The sequence below is a fragment of the Capra hircus genome, chromosome 21, assembly GCF_001704415.2.
Source record: "Capra hircus breed San Clemente chromosome 21, ASM170441v1, whole genome shotgun sequence".
Lineage (NCBI taxonomy): Eukaryota > Metazoa > Chordata > Mammalia > Artiodactyla > Bovidae > Capra > Capra hircus.
In genome coordinates this window covers 45,331,564-45,357,442 of record NC_030828.1, presented here as the reverse complement: position 1 = coordinate 45,357,442, position 25,879 = coordinate 45,331,564, and the positions used below count along the sequence as shown (strand labels likewise).

Genomic DNA, 25,879 nt, shown 5'->3' with positions numbered 1-25,879 from the left:
CCTGCTGTTAGATATTTAAAATAAATGTATTTTAGTCATGTTTTATTACTCTTAGAAATACTGATATTAACTGTCTTGGGGAGAAGTTACAAAATGTGAGCTGTGAATTGAAAATAAAACTTGGTTTGGTTAATGATTTTGGATGACTCTGAGATATTGTTTTCTTCAAAGATTATGATAACCTGATTTGGCAAGTTTTAAAAATTAAAACTAAATAAAATCTTTAAAAACTAAAGTTGTGAGAATAAGGTATAAATAAATCTCTCAAATATTTTGATAGAAGTTTAAGAGCAGTTCTTTGACATTTTTGAAGGAAACTTGCCACAGTAAATACTTGCTGAATGTTATATAAATAGTAATCACTAAAAACTGTTTTTGTTTATTTTTCAGAGAATGCAGAATCCATTGATCTTAAACAGTTTTTTGACCAACATTTTTCACATATATATTATGTGTTTTTTGAGAATTTTGTTACTATTGAAGCTAGTCTTAAACAGAAAGGTAAGATGTTAAAATCAATCCTGGCTTATGCTGATGTTTCAAATAATTGTCGTAAACATTCACTTAAAACAGACTTTTGCACACTGGAATGTTAGTATCATTTCAGTTCTCCTCTCAGATGGCTTGCAGACACCTTGCTCACACTGTGGGTTAGTAGTGTTAATTATACCCTTATTATTTTGAGAAGGCTTAGAAGATTTGCCTTTTCCCTGGTCAGATTTGTTTTCTCACCTTTACTCTGCCCTAGGGCCATGTGTCAGGTTTGAGCAGTCATTTTCATAATTTCATTTTTAAGATCTCACTTAAGAGTTTGCCACAATATATTATTATTTGTTTTTTAGACATAAATATGTAGAACCTAAATGTAATTGTCTAAAGAGTAGAGATGCTATGATATTGTCTACACATTGAACAGAATACAGTTTAAATATTTTATTAAAGAATCACTGAGAAAAAACTATGCCTGAAATATTTTAAGCTTTTTAAGTGGTTGTTGACATTGAGGACAAAATGATAACGCTTAAATATTTTTCTGTAAAAATGTTTTAGGTCACAAGTCCCAAAGGGAGGAATTGGATGCTATACTTTTTATTTTTGAGGTATGTACCTACCCATGTAACTTTTTTCCCAAAATTAATTTTTGGAACATACAAAGGAAAATATTGAATATTAACAAGCACTGTGAATCTGCCATGCTGTTAAAAAACTAAATTCTATTGTTTAACCTAAAAAAATACCTGTCTTAATTATTTTCTGAGGTATATTTTAGGTACAGATAGAATTAATGGAATTTTGTGCATTTGAAGCCACAATTGGTACAATATTTATGGTGTTTACAAGCAATAAAAATTTTAATTTGTGGGATGTTTACACAAATGGAGAATTTTCTTTAAGAAATTCTAAAACATACTTACTTGAGAGGATAAATTCATGGAACTGTTATATACCTAAGGAGTTCATAGTTTGTGGTTTAACTACTTTTCATTAGAAACTTGTATAGAATAGTTCTAAACATTTTATACATTGTTGTTCTACCACATTACTTTTTATTGGGGTGGGACAAGTTTGTATTGCTAAAAAAGCAGAAGGAAATAACATATGATACTCTGTTAAAACTTCTGTTTTATTTTTGGCACAGTGATAAAAATGAGGGACACACATGCTTTTCAAATAACTCCTTGCTCTTCATTCTGGCTTTCAAATCAAATAGTGATAGGAGTATTCCAATCTTTTTTGATAATTTTAGCGATGAGGAAACAGCCAGGATTAATTAGACCTTGTGTTTTGAAAGGCATAAAGAATTTAGAAATCAGTTTCTAAAGATTGAACTGTTCTATTTACTGCTAAATGTTTTGTATATTGACTATTTTGGTATGGTTTAGAAGAATTTAAAGAATTTGATCTTTCTCAGTTGCTGAGTTAGTCACAGCTTAAAAAAGGAAAGTTTAAAAAAAAATTTTTTTTTTTAAGCATTCCAAAAGAAGTAACTGGTTTGGTACCTAGTTCTGCAGTTAATTTTCGTTTGTCATTAACCCTGAGGAATTTGCTCATATTTACCTCCCAAAGTGTTTGCATGAATTGTTTACAAGGGGAATATTAAAGCATGGAGATTTTGAGAAACAATAAAAAAGTATGTACAGAGAAAAGATAATAATTCCTAGAAAGTATTCCTTCAGACATTCGTGAAACTATATTTAGGAAATTGAGATCATTGACTAATTAAACAGAAGCTCTTTCAGGGTATTCCTTCTATTAAAACATAATCCTTATTTTTCTGTATGTAATCTATACTGGTCATTTGTTACTCTGAACTGAAATGTTTGTCTATAATCCATCACTAAATTTCATTAGGAAAATAAGTGTTAAATATGGGGTTTTTATCTTTCGGAAAAAATACTTGACCTGTGTGCTGTTTTTGTACTTATGATGGTAACAATATCTGACTTCCACCTTTAGAGACTAATGATTTAAAAGATCAGGAAATTACCTAAATACACTGATTGCCTTTTTCTGGAATAAAGTTCATCATTGTGGAATGTTATTATGACATAGGATTGATATTCTGTTTTCTTCTGTGTAGCTAAGAGTGTACAAGATTTCTTTCATCTTTATATTACTGAATAAAAAGATGATAAAGTGTAATTTAATAGTGACAATGTAGAAGTACTTTAAGTAGTTCACAAACTTGTCTTTTTAGTTTTCTATAATTTTCTCTTTCCATACCGCAATAAATATAATTATACAGTTGCTGGCTCAGTATGGGAGAAAGGTAGGAGAGCAAGGCTGAAGAATTTTCTGTATCTTATGTGGGAATAACACCTGTCTGTGAAGAACTTTATAATTTCTTCATCATCCTCTTACATGAGAAGGACTAGAGACGATTATCAAAAGGAAGATAGAGAAGTGTAAAAACAGGCATACCATTCTTTGAACAGAATAGTATGAAGGCACTAATTCTGGAGATAGGAATCTGGAAGCTGGAATCTGTTTTTCCACTTTCTAACCTAAACACATTTCTTAACCTGTTATGGCAAATGAGATCTCTCCTTTTAGGATGGTTTTGAGGATTAATGAAATATCCTTTATATAAAGTGTCTATTATTTGGCCCTTATGAACATTCAATTAATGATGACTCTAAATAGTAATAAAGTAGAGCAGCAATAATAACAAATACCATTCAGCAAGCAGATGAGTACTGAGAACATAGTTCAGCAGCATAATAAGGCAGCTATTGAAGTAGAATAATTCATATAGGTACAATATGTAAAGGAAAATAAAGACAAAATTTTGAAGATATTATATGTAAGAAATATTCCAAACTTGTAGAAGTATATATGGGTTAGCTTAACCATAGGGCTCCTGAATTAAAAAATTTTTTTCTCCTACCTATAACCATTATAATATATAAGTATCTTCGGGTTCATGTGATTAGTACAAATATTTGATCGGATTTTTGTGAAAGCAAAATATTTCCCCTCTTAGGTTTATCAAAATAGGAGAAAGAAAGAACTACTTGAAGAGAAAATACAACAGGTATTAGTATCTAAAAGAATTTAGAACAGATCAGTAGTTTCCACAGAAAGTCTAAGAATAGAAAACAAGCCTTAAAAAATATAGTATTTATTCACTAAAGAGAAATATAACTTTTACATCATTGTAAAAGATACATTTCATCAGTTTCCTGTTCCCAGACTTAGTTAGTATAGCTCGTTGTTTTCTGGAGTTTTCAGATACTGATCAGTATGCCAGTGCTGAAGTAGTGCCACTACCGTCAGACTAGCTCAAAGATGATTTTGTGTTCGTAATACTGTCTTCTGCGTAAGAAACTCTTAAAGGCTTTGTGTAAGTTCTTTAATTTTTCACATTGTTCAAGATGTGGACTTGTTACTTGCTTTTCATACTTTTCTTTGTTTTATTCGTATTGATTTTTAGAAAATTTTACAACTTCTTCCAGAAAGAATTCATCAGCGATGGCAGTTTCATAGTATTGGTAAGTAATATAAATACTATTTCACATTTGAAATAAGTGATAATATTTGAACATATTCTGTAATGAGTTGGTTATTACTTGAAATGAGTTCATAGTTTATACTTTAGTAAAAATAAATAAAGAATACAGAATTAAACTTACTGGGAATATGAGATAAAAACATACATGAAGGGATGTTAAGTTTCACAGTGACATGTTAAATTTCTTTGATCCACCTGTTATTACTCTGAATATGTTAGCAATGATGATAAACTATAAAGCCTAAAAATAAAAGTAGACTCTACATCAAAGTAAATATTCTGTAATCAGAAATGGAAGGCAAATGCAAAGTGTCAAGTGTAAGAGCCAGGGGTTCCAGGTTTGAAAGCAAGCAGTGTAGGTTGGAAGTTTGCTCCATTTAAAAAAAAAAAAAAAAAAAAAAAGAGGGAACCTGGGGTTTAGCTTACTGCTTAAAGAGCCAAAGTAGAACTTCCCAGATCAAGAAATGAAGCTGAAAAGGAAAAGGGAAAAGGAAAAACATGCAACCCTGCTTGTATTGATTACTGTGAAAGACCAAATAGGCAGGAGGTCACAGGCTTCTCTTACAATGAGTTAAGCCAAGATGCTGGCTGGCTTGGAGTCTGGTTCTTTAATAATCATAGGATTGCCACAGGACTCTCTGACTCTCATTGTAAGCCTTTTTTCCCTCTTGGATGAAAAAGGAATCTGAAGGTAGGCAATTTCTGGCTTTGGTTTGGTGTCTCAATTAGAACAAAGGTGATTGCTAGTGATTCTCGTGACCTTTCTCTTGTGGTTAATACACAGATAGCCACCATATCTACATTGTTGAAGTAGAATGTTACACGCCTTATATTCATTTGTAAAAATTGTATTTTCCTCTTAAAAAAGAGTCATAGATTTATTTAGGCCCTCCAATTCTTAATCAGTTGTAGCAAATAAAATCTCTAAGGCTTTGAAACTGTAAGTCATCCCAGTTAGCAGTTCTGGAAGCAAAAGAAACTACATATAGGATGGATATTGATGCAGGGGCTAAAAAAAGACAAAATTTTAAATAATAAAGCCTGTTGAGAATAAACTTTTTTGATAAAGCTCAAGATTAAAAATGATGTGTCCTTAATATATAAAGAACTCTGGCAACTCAGTAAGACAGACAAGTTTTTTAAATATGCAAAATACTTGCATATATATCACACCAAAGAAGACATATAAATTGCTAATAAGCATGATAAGGTGCTCAATAGAATAGTGAAATCCTATTTTTTATTTCATAATCATTAAAATGTTGTTGGTTATCTGTGAAGAAACTTCTCTAGACGTCTGAACTTGTAAAGTTTGTCTACTGAGGACTGTAGTCTTCAATCTAAAAGAGCTTTGGGCTATCTAGTTGTCATGTTTAGTAGTATTCCAATAAATGTCTAATTTTTCTTTGTCACTAAGAATCCTTAAAAAACAGTAACTTGAACAACTTTCCACTAACAAGTTAGGCAGTTTTTTCTTTAACATATTTATTTACTTGACTGCCGAGTCTTTGTTGCAGCATGTGAGATCTAGTTCCCTGACCAGGGGTGGAACCCAGGCCCCCTGTATTTGGGAGTATGGAATCTTAGCCACTGGATCACCAGGGAAGACCCAAGGCAGTTTTAATAAAATCAACAAATTCATAGAAAGATACAAATTATTTAGACTGACTCAAAAAAGAATGTGCTCAGTCCCTCAGTTGTGTCCACCTCTTTGTGACCCCATGGACAGTAGCCTGCCAGGCTTCTCTGTCCATGGGGTTTTCCAGGCAGAAATAGTGGAAATAGCAGAAATAGCGGAAATAGCAGAAATAGCAGACCTTACCTTCTCCAGTGGATCTTCCCAGCCTAGGGACTGAACCCGCATTTCCTACACTGGTGGCAGATTCTTTACCACTGAGCCACCTGGGAGCCCTCATTAAGATTACTCACTCTCAGTGCTGCTGCCAGAAAAGCTGTATTCCATTTTGCATCTCCTTGTGTCTGCTGTTGTTCCCTGTTGTTGAATACTTTAAAAACATCTACTAATTGAGAAGGATTCATTTCAAATTTACTGTCTAATTTCTATAATTTTTTAATCTCTGGGGCACTTAAAGTAACAATTATAAATCTTCTCACAAAGGAAAGCTTAATTCCAAATATCTTTAAAAGATGTAATATCGATTGGTTACAAACTCTTTCAGAAAATGAACTCTTCCCAGTCTATGTACATGTCTATTATTATCTTGATAATAAAGCCAGATTAAAGACCTCACAAAAGAACACAGTAGTGTTCAATATCCATCATAAACACAGAGGCAAAAATCTTTAATAATTTACAAACTAAATTTAGTAGTATGACAAAAAGACTGTATGTAAATGGTAACCAATTGGGATTTATCTCAGGGATGCAAGGTTGGTTTAATATTTGAAAAGCATTTTGTGAAAAATACAGTATTAATAGAATAAATGACAAAACCACCTGTAATGCTGACTGTGATGTTTGACTGTAATGCCAGTAGAAGAAAAAGCATCCGACAGAATTTACTGTCCATGCATGATTAAAAACGCTCATCAGGTTTGATTAGTTTTCCACTTAACTTCTTTTTCTGTTCCAGGGTTCAATCGGTGATACTACAATGCATTTAGCATGTATAGATTTCTTTAGGAGAGCTGATTAAACAATTCTATATAAAGCCTAGGTCTTAAAGAAGCTGAATTTGCTCAGACACGAGGAAGGGAATTGCAGATAAATCAACACAATTTGTTGAAATATTAAAGCTTATTTTAGTATGATAAATAAAACTTAAGCAATAGAGTCACAGTCTTAATCATTTTATATATATATTTCATATAAAAATATGTAATCTTGGTGTTACTAGAAAGAATAAAGATGCAAGATTAGAACAAATAGCTGTAGAGGAAATTTTGTTACTGGTATAAATTTTAAACATAGAAACTATTTCTAAATATTTTATGGATTTATAAATAAGTAGTAATAAAATATTTTTGGAGATAACAAAATCTGGATAAGATTTCTTTTGGGAAGGGAAGGAGGGAAATGATACAGGATGAGTTCACAGGAGTGATACTTACATAAAACATACTTACATAAAACATAAATAAATGAAATTTTGAAATTATAGGAAACATGAGACTGTTAGATTTGTTTAGACTGAATGGTGGACTTCTGGTTGTTTGTGAATATTATTTCATTATTTTGTTGTAGGTTTGAAATATTGTATAATTACAAGAAAAATTATTTTGAATACTTCGAGTATTTTGAAAAGAAAAAGTAGTACAGGGGAAACGTTTGTTAAGAAATACTACAGTTTTAGGTATTTATTTGATTAACTATAAAATTTTCTACATTGGTTTTTATTTGTATTAGTGATGGTGAAAGTATTTATATTCTTCAGTTCAGTTCAGTAAAATACATATTGTTGCCTTAAATGCAATTTTGGTTTTATTGTTTCTTTTAATAGGATAAATCATATTTAATTCCAGTAAACCATGTGTTAAAATGGTGACTTTTTATATGCCCTCTTCCCAAGACTATGGCCAGAGGGATGTTAAGGTCACCAAGAACAATTTGGAGGTGACCAAGGACTTGTTTTTAAAGTGTTTTCAAGTCTTACTGATAACTCTTAACATTTAGAAATGAATAAGATATGAATGTTTAAAATCATGTTTTCTTTTCAGGATTGATTTTAAAGAAACTACTACACACAGGAAACTCCTTGAAGGTATAATGCAATTATATTTCTTTTTTATATTTAAAAAAATTAATTGTTTTCAGCTGTGCTGGGTCTTCGTCGCTGCACAGGCTTTTCTCTAGTTGTGGCAAGCAAGGGCTGCTCTCCAGTTGAGTCCTGGCTTCTCATTGTGGTGGCTTTTCTTGTTGTGGCTCCCAGGCTGTCGAGTACAGGCTCGGCAGTTGTGGCACACAGGCCTAGTTGCTCTGTGGCATGTGGGATCTTTCTGGACAGGAATTGAACCCAGGTGTCCTGGATTGGCAGGTGGTTTCTTTACCACTGAGCCACCAGGAAAGCCCCATTATTGTGTTTTGTTTTGTTTTTTTTTTAAACTGAGTAAAGCATATAGTCAACTGCTCTACTTGCCTGCATCATTGTTTTCCTAAATAAATAGGAATTATCTTCAGTTCCCTTGATTGAAGTGAAATCACTTAAAAAATAGCAGCATGGTCAGTATGCACGAGGTTGACCATGCTGTTGAAAACTTTTTGTAGTTTTACCACTGCATTTGACTCATTTGGCAGAAACACAGTCAGCTCTTGATATCCACGGGTTCTACATCCATATCATTTTATATATCGGACTTGAGCATATGCTGATTTTGGTATCCATGGTAGGGGAGGTCCTGGAAGCAGTATCTCATAGATACTGGGGGACAACTGTGCTTTTCCCTGTAGTCCCCAGAAGATACAAATTATTAAGCTATTCAACAAATAATTCTTCATTTTACCATAGCTATCGTGAGATGTAGAGGGAAAGTAGTACATCTGTTAAAAATGGTTTGTTTATTATTATTATTTTTTCTTTTTTATTATCCCATTGTGCTGTGGTTAGAAAAGCTTCTCAGTCCAAAAGCATCTTGCTGTAAGTTGGGTAAAAGTCTCATTGTAGGTACTTTTGGTGTCAAAGCTTGGGTTTGTAGTACAACGGGATAAGCCTTCCTACAGCTTTGTCCTGTTTCTAACTGAACTGAGAGGGTGGCAACAGATGCCTAGCTTTGGCAGTGGCTGTTTACAAACCATCCATGTGTGCTAAGTTGCTTCAGTCTTGTCCAACTCTGTGCTACCCTGTGGACGGTAGCCTGCCAGGCTCCTCTGTCCAGGATTCTCCAGGCAAGAATACAAGAGTGGGTTGCCATACCCTTCTCAAGGGGATTTTTCCAACCCAGGGATTGAACCTTGATTCTGTTACATCTCCTGCATTGGCAGCTGGGTTCTTTACCACTAGCACCACCTGGGAAGCTCAGTTGTGTACAAAGCTGTGATAGAGGAATATCTGAAGCTATCAGTGAGGTTAGGTTAGTGAAGAACTTTGTGTTTTACTTGGAGATTTGGAGTTTGCTTTGTTTTCTCCTTTGTCGTCCTGAAAGAGCATTCTTCAGTTTAAATATTTATTTTCTGTGTATTGGGCATTGTTCTAGTTTCTTAAAAATACAGTAGTAGGCCAAATTTGCCCTTTAGAAGTAAATAAAATGAGATAATTTCAGGCTGATAAGCCTTTAAAGGACAAGAGCAAAGAGTTAGCAGTGAATCCGGATCCCCATGACCATTCCTCCGTTTAGCAGTTAATAGTTATACCAAGGAGTGGTCATTGCCCTCTCTCCTTTCTTCTTGGATTAGAGTGGCAATGTTGGGAAGAATGGGAAGTAAACAAGAAGGAAATGATTCTGATTTTTTATAAGTGAAAGTTATAGTGTAAAAATTACCTGATAGCTTTAAGTAGTTCAGTTCAGTCATTCAGTCATGTCCAACTCTTTGTGACCCCATAAACTGCAGCACACCAGGCCTCCTTGTCCATCACCAACTCCCAGAGTCTACCCAAATCCATGTCCATTGAGTCAGTGATGCCATCCAACCATCTTATCCTCTGTCGTCCCCTTCTCCTCTGGCCCTCAATCTTTGCCAGCATCAGGGTCTTTTCCAGTGAGTCAGCTCTTCACATCAGGTGGCCAAAGTACTGGAGTTTCAGCTTCAACATCAGTCTTTCCAGTGAACACCCAGGACATCCTTCAGGATGGATTAGTTGGATTTCCTTGCAGTCCAAGGGATTCTCAAGAGTATTCTCCAAAACCACAGTTCAAAAGCAACAATTCTTCAGCATTCTTTATAGTCCAACTCTCACATCCATACATGACCACTGGAAAAGCCATAGCCTTGACTAGACGGACCTTTGTTGGCAAAGTAATGTCTCTGCTTTTTAATATGCTGTCTAGGTTGGTCATAACTTTTTTTCCAAGGAGTAAGCGTCTTTTGATTTCATGGCTGCAGTCACCTTCTGCAGTGCTTTTGGAGCCCAGAAAAATCAAGTTTGCCATTGTTTCCACTGTTTCCCCATTTATTTCCCATGAAGTGATGGGATTGGATGCCATGATCTTCGTTTTCTGAATGTTGAGCTTTAAGCCAACTTTTTCACTCTCCTCTTTCACTTTCATCAAGAGGCTCTTTAGTTCTTCTTCATTTTCTGCCATAAGGGTGGTGTCATCTGCATATCTGAGGTTATTGATATTTCTCCTGGCAATCTTGATTCCAGCTTGCGCTTCCTCCAGCCCAGCGTTTCTCGATGTACTCTGTATATAAGTTAAGTAAGCAGGGTGACAATATATCAGCCTTGACGTACTTCTTTTCCTATTTGGAACCAGTGTGTTGTTCCATGTCCAGTTCTAACTTGCTTCCTGACCTGCATATAGGTTTCTCAAGAGGCAGGTCAGGTGGTCTGGTATTCCCATCTCTTTCAGAATTCTCCACAGTTGATTGTGATCCACACAGTCAAAGGCTTTGGCATGGTCAATAAAGCAGAAATAGATGTTTTTCTGGAGCTCTCTTGCTTTTTTGATGATCCAGCAGATGTTGGCAATTTGATCTCTGGTTCCTCTGCCTTTTCTAAAACCAGCTTGAACATCTGGAAGTTAACAGTTCACATATTGCTGAAGCCTGGGTTGGAGAATTTTAAGCATTACTTTACTAGCGTGTGAGGTGAGTGCAATTGTGCGGTAGTTTGAGCATTCTTTGGCATTACCTTTCTTTGGGATTGGAATGAAAACTGACCTTTTCCAGTCCTGTGGCCACTGCTGAGCTTTCCAAGTTTGCTGGCATCTTTAGAGCAGCACTCTCAAAGCATCATCTTTCAGGATTTGAAACAGCTCAACTGGAATTCCATCACCTCCACTAGCTTTGTTTGTCGTGATGCTTCCGAAGGCCCACTTAACTTCACATTCCAGGATGTCTGACTCTAGGTCAGTGATCACACCATCGTGATTATCTGGGTCATGAAGATCTTTTTTGTAAAGTTCTTCTGTGTATTCTTGCCACCTCTTCTTAACAGATTCTGCTTCTGTTAGGTCCATACCATTTCTGTCCTTTGTTGAGCCCATCTTTGCATGAAATGTTCCCTTGGTATCTCTAATTTTCCTGAAGAGATCTCTAGTCTTTCCCATTCTGTTGTTTTCCTTTATTTCTTTGCATTGATCGCTGTGGAAGGCTTTCTTCTCTCTCCTTGCTATTCTTTAGAACTCTGCATTCAAATGGGTATGCCTTTCCTTTTCTCCTTTACTTTTCGCTCCCTTCTTTTCACAGCTATGTGTAAAGCCTCCTCAGACAGCCATTTTGTTTTTTTGCATTTCTTTTTCTTGGGGATGGTCTTGTTTCCTGTCTCCTGTACAGTGTCACGCACCTCCATCCATAGTTCATCAGGCACTCTGTGTATCAGATCTAGTCCCGTAAATCTTAAATCTCTTAAAGCCCCGATCAGTAACGCTGAAGAAGGTGAAATTGAACAGTTCTATGAAGACCTACAAGACCTTCTAGAACTAACACCTAAGAAAAATGTCCTTTTCATCATAGGGGACTGGAATGCAAAAGTAGGAAGTCAAGAAACACCTGGAGTAACAGGCAAATTTGGCCTTGGAGTACAGAATGAAGCAGGGCAAAGGCTAATAGAGTTCTGCCAAGAGAACACATTGGTTATAGCAAACACCCTCTTCCAACAACACAAGAGAAGACTCTATACATGGACATCACCAGATGGTCGACACTGAAATCAGATTGATGATATTCTTTGCAGCCAAAGATGGAGAAGCTCTATACAGTCAGCAAAAACAAGACCAGGAGCTGACTGTGGCTCGGATCATGAACTCCTTAAGTAGTTAGAGACCAAGTTTGTTCAGAATCCATAAATTTAGATTTGTAAGTGCTAAGGGGGTCAGTAAATTGTCATGGCTATCATTCTGTCTCCCTCTCCTGCCTGCCTTCCTTTTCTTCCTCTCCTTTGGAGAGTATCAGTCTGTAACCATCTTCCAGAGAATTTTTGCATGGAAGGAAGGAAATATTTCCATTTTAAATAAAACTACTGTTTTTCATTTCATTTCATTTTAGATTAGGCGGGAAGGTGTTCGGCTTTTCTTATTATGGTTGCAAGCTCTTCAGAATAACTGTAGCAAAGAACAGCTTTGGATGTTTTCATGCTTAATCCCTGGATTTTCAGCACCACAGTCTGAATATGGACCTCGAACTTTAGATAACCTCATTAATCCTCCACTCAACCTACAAGAAAGTAAGATTCATCTTTTCCATCATTATTTTAAAAATTTTGTGTAGTTTGTTAATATATATTTTTTAATGTCTGTACATTTTTAACTGGTTAATCCAAGGCCGTGTTTTTAAATGTGGGATTTATAAAAGAAAACTCAGAGAAAAAGGATTTGCAGTTGCGGGTCAGGGGGTGGGGGGTTTGAGCAGGGTAGGGGGAGGGGTTTGAGGGTGGGCAAAATTGGTGAAGGGGATCTAGAGTTACAAACTTCTAGTCAGAAAGTAAATAACATAAGTCATCAGGATGTAGTTGATGACAATTGTTGTGAATTGGAAAGTTGCTTAGAAGGTAAATATTAGAAGTTTTTAACCATAAGAAAAAAATTTTTTTTTGTAATTTTGGTGACAGATGGTAAATACTTATTGGCGTGATATTTTTGTAGTGCATACAAATGTTGAATCATGTACACCTGAAACTAGTATAATGTTGTATGTCAGTTATACTTCAGTAGAAAAATGTTAATAAATAAAAATTTTAACATACAGGTATAATGAGGCCAACAGATCAGGAGATGATTGCTGTTAAAAAATAGCTTGTTACGCATAGTTCCCAGGAGAAATGGTTGTGCCACACTGAGGAGGGTGGTCACACAGGGAAACACCAGGGTCAGTCGGGGATGGGGCTTAAAGGGTAGGGGTGGATATCATGGGCAAGAGCTTAGTCAGAAATGTGTGAAGTAGGGTGAGCATGTCTAAGACTGGCTAGTTTGGATAATAACCTCTGGGGAATAGAGGTTGTATCTGGTTATTTGGTACCTAGGCCTAGGGGTCATTAGGTTAGGGGATTAGTAGCCTAGAATGTATGGAGAAGGAAATGGCAGCCCACTCCAGTACTCTTGCCTGGAAAATCCCATGGATGGAGGAGCCTGGTAGGCTGCAGTCCATGGGGTCACAAAGAGTCGGACATGACTGAGCAAGTTCACTTTCACTTTCCACTTTCACCCATTGGAGAAGGAAATGGCAACCCAGTTCAGTGTTCTTGCCTGGAGAATCCCAGGGACGGGGGAGCCTGCTGGGCTGCCGTCTATGGGGTCGCACAGAGTCAGACACGACTGAAGCGACTTAGCAACAGCAGCCCTGAGTGCAAGAGCCCAACAGAGGAAGTGGTAGAGATATGGGCTTTGGATATTTAGTTTGTATTTGAAAGGCAAACTTTCGGGCCTGTAGTTTTCTCTCTCTAGGAATTAGCTAGCTGTGCAAGAGGCTTTCTCACTAGGGCCTGTAAGACCCCTGTTATTGTTTAATATAGGCCATTTTTACATTTAATTTTGAATTGTCATGTATCAGCCTGTATCCTTAGGTAATTTTGATGTACACTGAAGTCCAAGTATGTTTTACTTTGTGCAAAGAGAACTGTTAAAAAAAAAATCATCTTTGGGCTTAATTTCTTGCCTTCTATTTACTTAGAAATAGGTTTAGGAACCTGCTTATGCTAAACCAGGTACTGATTGTGTTGCCTGGGAAATATTTAAGAGAATTTAGCTAGTTGTGGGTTGATTTTCTTGAATTGCTTTTGTTATAATCAATGTTTTTGAATATCTAAAAAGTTAAAAAGTGTGCAAGTTTCTTCTTTTTTTACAAGTGGACTTTTATAAACAGGGAACTAAAATGCTAACTTCTCTTTCTTTCTGGAAGGGAAATATTAATAGTATTTCATCCTTTGAATAAAATGCTACCTTAAACAAGCGTGGACATTACCTAGGGTAATCAGATTGTCCTTTAATTGATGAATAAGCATAATATTATATGTTTTTATAATATTTATGGAATTTTGTCATGTATACTCTTAATCTGAATTTGAAAATATCATGAGCAGTTCTTTTTCAGGCTGACGTTATTCACTCTTAATCCCTGAATATCTGTCCATCCCTGTATCACATCTCCTTGATCAGGGGTTCATGAAACAGTTGATTATTAAAGTTGATGGTTGTTGTGATGGGCTGTCAGTATGACCTTAGGTTTATTTCAAGTTTCAGTCATTAGAATATTCTCAAGCTTTGCTTATTCTTCGCTTATCCGTTTTGTAGTTAAATTTTATTTGGGTCATATTATCATCTTCTTAAATTTGTGGTTATACCAAACTTTTGTCTTTGGATAGCTCAAGTCACTATAGAGGAAATCACTCCACTTGTCCCCCCACAATCAGGAGATAAAGGACAAGAAGATCTTACAAGCTATTTTCTTGAAGCACTTTTAAAATATATAGTAATTCAGGTATGTGTAATCTTCTTCTATATCACCCTTCTTACTGTCCTGTGGGTAGTTCATTTTCAACTCCTTCCAGTTATGCTGTAATAGTACATACTTGCTTATTTTCCTAAAGGAGGAGTAACAGATTTTTACTTCTGAAAATATGTTAATATGCTCTTCCTGAAATAAAATCATTAGAGGGATTATGAACCTCTTAGAAAGGGAGCTGGAGAGAGAAATTTTTATAGTAGACTCTTTATGTCTATAATGTCAGTGAAAACAAGACCTGGAGCTGACTGTGACTCAGATCATGAACTCCTTATTGCCAAATTCAGACTTAAATTGAAGAAAGTAGGGGAAACCACTAGACCATTCAGGAATGACCTGAATCCAATCCCTGACGACTATACAGTGGAAATGACAAATAGATTCAAGGGATTAGATCTGATAGAGTGCCCAAAGAACTATGGATAGAGGTTTGTGACATTGTACAGGAGGCAGGGATCAAGACCATCCCCAAGAAAAAGAAATGCAAAAAGGAAAAATGGTTGTCTGAGGAGACCTTACAAACAGCTATGAAAAGAAGAGAAGTGAAGGCAAAGGAGAAAAGTAAAGATACACCCGTTTAAATGCAGGGTTCCAAAGAATAGCAAGGACAGATACAAAAGCCTTCTTCGGTGATCAATGCAAAGAAATAGAGGAAAGCAATAGAATGGGAAAGACTAGAGATCTCTTCTAGAAAATTAGAGATACCAAGGGAACATTTCATGCAAAGATGGGCTCAGTAAAGGACAGAAATGGTATGGACCTAACAGAAGCAGAAAATATTAAGAGGTAGCAAGAATACACAGAAGAACTTTACAAAAAAGATCTTCATAACCCAGATAATCACAATGGTATGATCACTCATCTAGAGCCAGACATCCTGGAATGTGAAGTTAAGTGGGCCTTAGGAAGCATCACTATGAACAAAGCTAATGAGGTGATGGAATTCCAATTGAGCTATTTCAAATCCTGAAAGATGATGCTCTAAAAGTGCTACACTCAATATGCCAGCAAATTTGGAAGACTCAGTAGTGGCCACAGGACTGGAATAGGTCGGTTTTCATTCCAATCCCAAAGAAAGGCAATGCCAAAGAATGTTCAAACTACCACACAATTGCACTCACCTCACACACTAGCAAAGTAATGCTCAAAATCCTCCAAGCCAGGCTTCAAGAATATGTGAACTGTTAACTTCCAGATGTTCAAGCTGGATTTAGAAAAGGCAGAGGAACCAGAGATCAAATTGCCAACATTGGCTGGATCATTGAAAAAACAAGAGAGTTCCAGAAAAACATCTATTTCTGCTTTATTGACTATGCCAAAGCCTTTGACTGTGTGGACCACAACAAACTGTGGAAAATTCAAGAGATGGGAATACCAGACCACCTCACCTGCCTCCTGACAAATCTGTATGCAGGTCAAGAAGCAACAGTTAGAATTGGACATGGAACAACAGACTGGTTCCAAATCGGGAAAGGAATATATCAGGGCTGTGTATTGTCACCCTGCTCATTTAACTTATATGCAGATTAAGTACATCATGCAAAATGTTGGGCTGGATGAAGTACAAGCTGGAATCAAGATTGCCGGGAGAAATATCAATAACCTCAGATATGCAGATGACCACCCTTATGGCAGAAAATGAAGAACTAAAGAGCCTCTTGATGAAAGTGAAAGAGGAGAGTGAAAAAGCTGGCTTAAAACTCAGTACTCAGAAAACTAAGAGATCATGGCATCCAGTCCCATCAGTTCATGGCAAATAAGTGGGGAAACAGTGAGAGACTATTTTTGGGGGCTCCGAAATCACTGCAGATGGTGACTGCAGCCATGAAATTAAAAGACACTCCTTGGAAGGAAAGTTATGACCAACCTAGACAGCTTATTAAAAAGCAGAGACGTTACTTTGTCAACAAAAGTCCATCTAGTCAAGGCTATAGTTTTTCCAGTTGTCATGTATGGATGTGAGAGTTGGACTATAAAGAAAGCTGAGTGCTGAAGAATTGATGCTTCTGAACTGTGGTGTTGGAGAATATTCTTGAGAGTCCCTTGGACAGCAAGGAGATCCAGCCAGTACATCTGAAGGAAATCAGTCTTGAATGTTCATTGGAAGGACTGATGCTTAAGCTGAAACTCCAATAGTTTGGCCACCTGATGCAAAACACTGACTCATTTGAAAAGACCCTGATACTGGGAAAGATTGAAGGCAGGAGGAGAAGGGGACGACAGGATGAGATGGTTGGATGGCATCACCTACTCACTGGACATGAGTTTGAGTACCGGGAGTTGGCGATGGAGAGGGAGGCCTGGTTTGCTGCAGTCCATGAGCTCGCAAAGAATCAGACATGACTGAGGGACTGAACTGAGCAGAATCTAAACTTTATGTGTATATACCTTATGTGAGCCAGTTGTGTTTACTTTCTAGTCTTTCGTTTATAGTTAGCAGCTGTGGCATTTTAAATGAAAGATGGTTTGATTTAGGGATCAATCGGACTAGAAGCAGCAATTGAGGAGGTGGAGTAAGGATGCCCTTAGAGGGTGGAGTGATGTTATTTTACTTAAACCTACTTGTACTTTAAAAAATTTTAGGTACCTATATTATGTAAGTTAACCTGTTTGTCTTCATATATGAAATGTGCATATCCTGATTGATGAAAACACTTTTAGCATATACACATTTCTTTTAATTGTTCTGAACACAAAAATTCCCTGTGTCTCTCAAACAAACATTATGAAGTTAATTTGCACCCTGAACGAGATGGCCAGGGTTTGAATCCTGACTCTGCATCTTACTGATAGTATGATTTTTGGTAAATTACTTAACCTCTATGTGCCTAAAGTAGAGACAAAAAAATAATACATATCTCATTTTGGTGTTTGGGGCTTAAGTAATTAGTGTATAGTATTTAGAATAACCAACTATGATATATAGTTGTGTTTTGTAGTGAGTAGTTACCGTTACTGTATTACCAGTTTTTATTTTTAAAATGTCTTTTGTTTTTCATGTAAATTTTTAAAATTGTTTTACTGGTTTATTGAGATACATTTGACACACAGTAAACTGTAATGTTTGAAAAGTACATTTTGATGAATTTTATTACATGTAAACCCCCCTGAGACCATCACAACAGTCAAGATAATGAATGTATCTATCACTCCTAAAAATTCTCAGATGCCATAATAATCCTCCTTTCTGTACCTGCCTGCCACCCTTCGTCATCTTGTTCCCCAGCTACTGTTGATCTGATTTACTTTTACTGTAGTTTGCATCTTCTGTATTTTCATATAAATGGGATCATATTTACCTCTTTTTTTCTTCTACTTTTAGTCTGGCCTTTTTTTTTCCCAGCATAATTTAAAAAATCTTTATTATTGTATGTATCTGTAGTTTGGTTCTTTTTATTGCTGAGTAACTTTTCAGTGTATGGATATGCTGTGATTTGTTATCCAGTCATCTACGGATGGTACAGTGAATTGTTTCTAGTTTGGGGCTATTATAGATAAAACTACTATGATTATTGGTAAATAAGTCTTTGTGTGAATACAGACTTTCTTTTCCCTTGGGTAAATATCTAGTAGTGGAATAGCTAGATTGTATGGTAGGTATATATTTTCCAAGTGGTTATACCTTTTTATATTCCACTAGCTATGTTTGTGACTATATAAGGTTGCTTCATATAGTCACCATCAGTTGATATGGTCAGTCTGTAGTTCTGGTCATTCTAAAGTTAATGTACAGTAGTATCTCGCTGTGGTCCACTCAGGTCCACTTTATTATCCCCCTACTTAGATATCTTCCTCAGCCTACTGGAGTTTTCACACCCTCTATTTCTCAGCTCTGCTCCTTCTGGCTTACTCTGCTCTACACTTGATGGATCCTTTCCTCACCCCTGTAAGACTCTGAGTCCCCACTGAACTGCTTCTGTTACACTCCCTTCCTGGACGCCTCCTGTAGTCAGGCTCTGATTGCCTGCGCTTGACTGACGCTCTTTCATGCTTTCCACTCTGCCCTCTCACATATGCCTGTTTTGTTTGACTTTTAGGCTGAATTATTCAGGAAGGGAGAAAGAGGAAAGAACACTATCATCTTTGTCAGTAGTAGAGCCGAGTTTTAAGTCAACTTTGACAGTTTTTCAGAGCACATTATAAGGTTTTTGAAAGATAACATATATCATTGACCTTTGAACAATATAGGTCCCCTTATATACACAGATACTTTTCAATAAATATGATCTACACTACTACACAAGCCACTGTTGCTTGAATCTATGAATTTTGAAGGGCTGACTGCAACGTTACAAATGAATTTTTAAGTGCACAGAAGATCGGCACTTCAACCCCCAGGTTGTTCAGGGGTAAACTGTATATTGTATTTGCATGGCACAAGTTTTTCTATTTACATAAACATATGTACATACACAGATTTAGCTTTTTATCTTTGTAGTCTAGTTTATTGCTTAGGTAGCCTCTTAAAAGCTTGTTTTTAACAAGTATTTTTTTTCCTCCTGGAATGATTCTAATTTTTTGTTTATTTTTAGGTAAAAAGTTTAGAGTGGAAGAACAAAGAAAACCAAGAAAAAGGATTTTCATTTCTGTTTTCACATTTTAAGAAATATTATTTGCCTTATATTTTCCCAAACATCTGTAAGGAGAATAGTTTATATCATCCTGTACTTGGTAAGTAATCTTTGTAATTTTCTAAAATATTATACGTAATAGTAAAACATTCATGAGTAGAAATTTAGCATTTATTACCTGCAGAAAACTTGCAACATTTAATTTGTATTGATTAATAGGAGATAGTGTACCATGATTCATATTGAATGTCATACTGAAGGTGCAATTTTATCAGTGGAGAATTTTCACTCCAAATGAAGAGATTTATCAAAAACTTACTTCTGGGTATCACCTCTTGGAGAAGTTAGCCTACCAGGAATATTTGTGATCACAAATTAAACTTAATTCTAATGTTTGGTATCATCTTTAAAGTATTTTGTAAAACTTTTTAAAGGTCCCTCAAAGGTTTGGTTTTGTATCTCTCTTTCAAATTCTGTATGAATAATTATATTATCATATATTTTGATCATATCTTGTTCCAGTATTCAGTGTCTGTGCCAAAATGTTTTTCGGAATCTTGAAGCTATAGCCTCAAGGACAAAGCCTGGGTTAGAAGTAGACCACTGCCATGTATAGAAGCCATTGACAGCCTGTATGTGAAGATGTCTTGTTTGCCCAAAGATGTTTCTGTTCTAAGCTCTGCCAAGTTTAGACAGCTCACAAGCTTAGGCATAGTCATTAAGGCTGGTAGAAATGACTTAAGTTAGAGTAGCAGACCTTTACCATTGAAAACAATATTTGCTTTAAAAATAATTTTTCTATGACAATTCTCATACTTTGTATGATATCAAAATATGTGTCTCAGACCTAGTTAATTGAAGTGAGCTCTCATTAATTTTAAATGGCTCTGGAAGTTTCTTAATATTTTTAATGATTTTTTTTTAGTGATATTTTTGCACATTTCCATATATCAGCTGTATATGTGTCAGTCTTCTAGATTCCATGCTAATATCTAGCAAATTATTTTAAAAGGTATTAATTCTATTTCTCAAATCAGGATATTATCACATTTTCTGAAATATTTAAAAACACAGATTTATCTAAGCATAATTCTTTTCTTATTTTGGTTTTTGTTTCATTCTGCGTAGATATCCCACAGATGAGACCAAAGCCACATTATGTCATGATAAAGAAGGATGCTGAAACCAATGAGGCAATCTATTGTACAAAGGAGCCTTTCATTAAGGCTCGTGTTATTGTCATTCGTTGGCTGGTTTCATTCTGGCTGGAGCCAAAGCCGCATACAGGACCTCATATTCCTGGGATGGAAGGTGAAGTCTTGCCAAAAAATATTCAGGTAATACACACACAGAGCAAACTTGTTAAGGTTAAAAATGGGTTTAGAGATTTGTCCACTGATTTCAGTTCCTTAGATGTAGAACACATTTTAAACAAATAATAATGCTACATTCTTTTTATAAATGTATTTTGTAAATCCAGATTTTAATAAGCATTATAGAAACAATAGTTTTCTTAATGAAAAATGCAATTTGTAATGTTGTAAGGTACAGAAGATAATTTCAGTCATATACAAGTCTCAGCTTATTTCTTTATTTCATGTTAATTGTACAGTATTAAAAATATTCTAAATTGTACAAATAAAAATATTCTGAATTGTGCAAATTCTTGCAATTGGAAACAACTTGCAATTAAATGACCTTCATAGTTCTATTTATTTTTTATTTACTTTTTAAATATTTAGTTACTTATTTTCATTGCCTTAAGTCTTAGTTGTAGCACATGGGCTCAGTAGTTGCTCTGTAGCATATGGGATCTTAGTTACCCAACCAAGGATCAAACTCACATTCCCTGTGTTCGGAGACAGATTCTTAACCACTGAACCACCAGGGAAATCCCATTCATAGAGTACTGTTTTAAAGTCCTGTTGCCATGTCATGTCCTCTTTTTCAGGAACACTGACTCTAGAAATGTGATGTAAAGTTACACAGCTATGCAGTGGAAGGACTAATATTTAAAATTCTGTATTTTTAATTAAACCATTACCCTCTTTTTTCATTTGCCCCTCTCAGTGTGCATTTTTTTCCTGAAATTGTCTTTATTGCAGTGTTTTTATTTTTATTTTCCTTTTCTCATATTTCCTCATTTTAAAAATATTTAATATGTGTGTGCTTTTTTATACCACCTCTTTAAGTATTTTAAAAGTTAAGTGGGGTTATAAAGTATGTTCATTAACATTCAGAAAATTTTACTTATATTCTCTCTAGCCTTTTATTTGTCTATAGCAGATTATGTGATGTGTTTTCCCTGAAACATTGTTCTCGGTTCTCTACAAAGAGTTTTGAATGTAGACACTCTGAAGCTGAACTATTCTTTCTGATCCCAGAATTCAATAAACTAAAAATAAGATTTTTTTTTTTAGTTGGGAAGGCATATTTGAGATCATTTACATACTTAAAACCCTTTTATTTTATAGATGCTAGAACTGAGACCAAAAATTGAATAATGTACCAGAAGTATATTATCATGCAGTTGTATAGTGCTACCTATCATACCATGGTAGTAATTTCTTTAATACTGCCTGAAGACTTTTGCTTTTTCCCTAAGTTCAGCCATCATCTTCAGTCATGGTGAAAATTGTTAAAGTTATTAGAATGTAGAGTTTTCTAATTTATATTTTATGTTAGTTTCATTTCTACTTTTTCTGTCATTTTTTTTTCTGTTCCTTTGGTTTTTTAAAGAAGTTTTTGCTTGCATAATCTTTGTTTATGGTAAAATAGAGATGACTTCACACATTTAAGACAATAAATAGTCCAGTTTTAAGGTATTTGTTATTGAAGATCAAGCTGACTCCATTGGCATTATTCTTTTACCCAGTCTAATTCGTAACTTGTTTGTGCTACAAACACACTGAAAAACTTAATTGAGTAGATGTTTATTGTGTATCACTGTGTCACTTAGATATTGAATTATTTCATTGCCATTTAATTATTTAGCATGTATTCTAAATGAAACTCTATTCCTAGATTTTAAACAATGCTATAAGTTACTTATGGAATGCTTTGAATTTTGTCAGTATTTGCTATTGGAAGACAAAATATTGAGTTAAAGGATCGTGACATTCTCCCACTTTGTTTTTCTTTTAGAGAGCAGCTGCTAGTTTGGTATCCAGAGAAGAAAACAAAAATGATAATGCTGATAAAACAGATAGAAGTACAGAACCTGAACAGTCTCATTCCAACACAAGCACTCTCACGGAGCGAGAACCTAGCTCTTCTAGTCTCTGTAGTATTGATGAAGAGCATCTCACAGACATTGAAATAGTTCGCCGAGTTTTTTCTTCTAAAAGAAGTAACGTAAACTTTGTCACAGAGATATTTCGTCAGGTAAAATATCTCTCAATATTTTTAATTTGTAATACAAACTTTTGCCTTTAATACTGAATATACTGACTTTTAGCTATTTAGAATTTATTTTTCATGAAAAAGTTTTTAAAGTTCATATTTAGTTTTTAAAACTTACTCTATCTAATCTTTGAATGTTTTCAGTTATTTTTTAGGTGTATGATAACTTTGGTTTAATAATTATCCCCCCAATATTTCTTCTGTTACCAGAATAATTTTCTTAGTGACTCACTTTATGGTTTGAAAGTTTTCTTCCTATAATTTGTTAATAAGTTATATTAAAAGTATTTATATTTCACTCTAAAATTAATAAAAAATGATTTATGAATAGAGTGTCTTTATCCTCCGCACAGAGGCTCGGTTTTTGTCTTCTAAGGCATTCTGAAATTAAATTTGCCTAAGGCATATATTGTTTGGGGAATAAAATAAAGAAGAGGGAAGGGAGAAGAATAAAACCTATTTCACATAAAGATAGTTAAAAATTCCTGAGTGCACATTTTCAGTTACATAGAAATTTTCAGTTACATGGAAATTTTATGGGAAAATAAGCCTTTTGAAAACTAATCATTTGCTCTTAATAGCAAAGGTACTTAACTTTTACAGGTAAACATCATTGAGTTTTGTAGCTGAAGGGGATCATTCAAGTCTCACAGCAAGTAAGTGGTAGATCCTGGACTAAAATTCTGTTAGTACTCTTTATTCTATGCTACACTGTCTTCACATGCCAGGGAGTTCTCAGGCAAAACAGATTTTCATCTCCTACATGTTTGTTGATATGTGAAAGAAAGCATGAGGCAGCATTAGCTTTGTCAGTCTAAGGTAAACAAACAAGTTGTAACATTTTGTCCAGCTTTGGCAGTGAGTTGCCAGCTCTAAGGTTTGGGTTGACAGAATATGAGACAAGTGCGAAAGGAAAGATATTTGACAAGTATGAGTGGACTCTACTTTGCTTATGGGAAAATTTAAAGCTTATAGAACTATAAAGGTTTTCTAGTTCTTGAGTCAGTTTGAGTATGTTTGTTTTTGTAGGGACTTGTTCATTACATTTGTTTTTAAATGCATTCTCTTATAATCTTTTTAAATTTCTGGAGCATTTATATTCATGTTTTTCCTTGTCATTCCTGTTAGTATTTGTTCCTTGTTTGTTTTTTCTTGATGATTCTTACCAGAGATTTGTCAGTTTTATTAGTCTTTGCAAAGAGTGAACTTTTGGCCTTGTTGATCCTCTGTGTTTTATGTTCATTTTCTCATTTATTAATTTTGCTCCTTGTTATTTCTTTCTACTTTTCTTGATTTTATTTGATGGTTCTTTTCGTAGCTAATTAGGCTCAACATTTTTTTCATATAAGCATTTTTGAGACTGTTAATTTACCTCTGAATGCTGTTTTAGCTACAGTCTACAAACTTTCTATGTGTATTATTCACTTCTAAATGTTTTCTAATTTTCATGTTAATACCTTCTTTGACCTGTGAGTTACTTAGGTGTCCATCTTCCAAACAAGATTTTTCTAGTTTTCTTTTTTCTCACAGATTTCTAATGTGATTCTTTTTGGTCAGAGGATATAATTTGTGTAATTAGTATGTAGTCAGTCCTCATAAATATGTTCAAAGAGAATGTATTCTTTTCTATGAACTTCATGATTTTTAAAGTTTATTAAATCAAACTTATTATTGTGTTGGTGAACTTTTCTGTATTCCTACCTAAAATATTTGGTCAGCTTGACCTCACAGTTATGGAGAAGGGTGTATTAAAATCTTTTGTTCTGATGGTGATTTGCTTATTTTTTTCTTTGTAGTTCCATAAATTTTCCTTTGTATATTTTGAAGCTTTGTAATGAAGTACATACATATTTATAATTTTATATCTTCTTGGTGAGTTAAACTTTTTGTTTATGGACCTCTTAATCTGTAGAAATTTATCTGTAGTAAGAAAGAAAACTTAATTTGCTTAAAGTCTACCTATAGTAATCTGTCTACTTTTAGTACTTTAATACCACTTTTTATTATAATTATCCTCATGTATATTTTTTTAATTCTTTAATTTTAAGTCCTCTTTATATTTTATATGTCTTTTGTAAATATGGTTGGATTTTAAAAACTCTTTGTCTTTTAACTGGAATATTTATTATAATTACTGATATGTTTGGATTTATTGATATGATCTTATTTTGTTGTTTTCATTTTTCTTATGTCTGTATTTTTTATATTCCTCTTATTTTTTGCTTTCTTTTTAATTGATGATTTTTCATTCTGTATCCTCCTTCCTATCACTTGGTTTGAAAGTTTTTTCTTTTCCTTTAGTGATAACTATCTAAATTTTAACATACATACTTCACTTTCCAAATATAAAATTATTGTTTTTTTACCCTCTTCCTAAACAATACAAGGTTAATAGAACCCTATTATTTTAATTTCTCCCTAAATAATATATTGTTATTAACAAATAATTCAGTTCTATTTTGCATGTTTATATATTTAACTCCAGTATCATTATTACCTGTGTATTCAGTTGATTTGCAGTTAGTTTTATTCATCACTCCTTTTGATTATGATTTCTTCCTTTTCAGATCTTTCATTTAGAATTACTTTCTCTGCTTGAAATTCATCATTGAGAATTTACTTGCAGTTCAGTTCAGTCGCTCAGTCATGTCCGACTCTTTGCAACCCCATGAATTGCAGCATGCCAGGCCTCCCTGTCCATCACCAACTCCTGGAGTTTACCCAAACTCATGTCCATCAAGTCAGTGATGCCATCCAGCCATTTCATCCTGTCGTCCCCTTCTCCTCCTGCTCCCAATCCCCCCCAGCATCAGGGTCTTTTCCAATGAGTCAACTCTCCGGATGAGGTGGCCAAAGTATTGGAGTTTCAGCTTTAGCATCAGTCCTTCAAAAGAATACCCAGGACTGATCTCCTTCAGAATGAACTGGTTGGATCTCCTTGCAATCCAAGGGACTCTCAAGAGTCTTCTCCAACACCACAATTCAAAAGCATCGGCGCTCAGCTTTCTTCATAGTCCAACTGTCACATCCATACATGACCACAGGAAAAACCATAGCCTTGACTAGACGGACCTTTGTTGGCAAAGTAATATCTCTGCTTTTTAATATGCTATCTAGGTTGTTCATAACTTTCCTTCCAAGGAGTAAGCTTAGTGGATGTCAAACACAAATTTTTGTTCTGAGAATGCCTTTTATTTTGCCCACATATTTTTTCCACTGCATATAAAATTCTAGATTGACAGTTATTTTCACCCAGTACATATCAGATACTTTCCCACTCTTCTGGTTTACCGTGTTACTGTTGACATGTCAATCAGTAGTTGAGCTCTTGATGTCTTATAG

The 25,879-nt window shown here is 34.9% G+C and overlaps 1 protein-coding gene across 11 annotated transcripts in view; it reads left to right on the top strand.

The window, feature by feature from the left end:
- RALGAPA1 (Ral GTPase activating protein catalytic alpha subunit 1) overlaps positions 1-25,879 on the top strand; it is a 202,247-nt gene that overhangs the window by 36,196 nt on the left and 140,172 nt on the right. For all 11 annotated transcript variants that reach the window (XM_018066156.1, XM_018066157.1, XM_018066152.1 and 8 more), the window contains exons 2-10: positions 391-501; positions 1,051-1,100; positions 3,935-3,992; positions 7,691-7,734; positions 12,114-12,291; positions 14,425-14,540; positions 19,097-19,235; positions 20,264-20,472; positions 22,280-22,519. In XM_018066156.1, the coding sequence (XP_017921645.1) occupies positions 391-501; positions 1,051-1,100; positions 3,935-3,992; positions 7,691-7,734; positions 12,114-12,291; positions 14,425-14,540; positions 19,097-19,235; positions 20,264-20,472; positions 22,280-22,519 (1,145 nt within the window). The remainder of the gene's footprint in view (positions 1-390; positions 502-1,050; positions 1,101-3,934; positions 3,993-7,690; positions 7,735-12,113; positions 12,292-14,424; positions 14,541-19,096; positions 19,236-20,263; positions 20,473-22,279; positions 22,520-25,879) is intronic.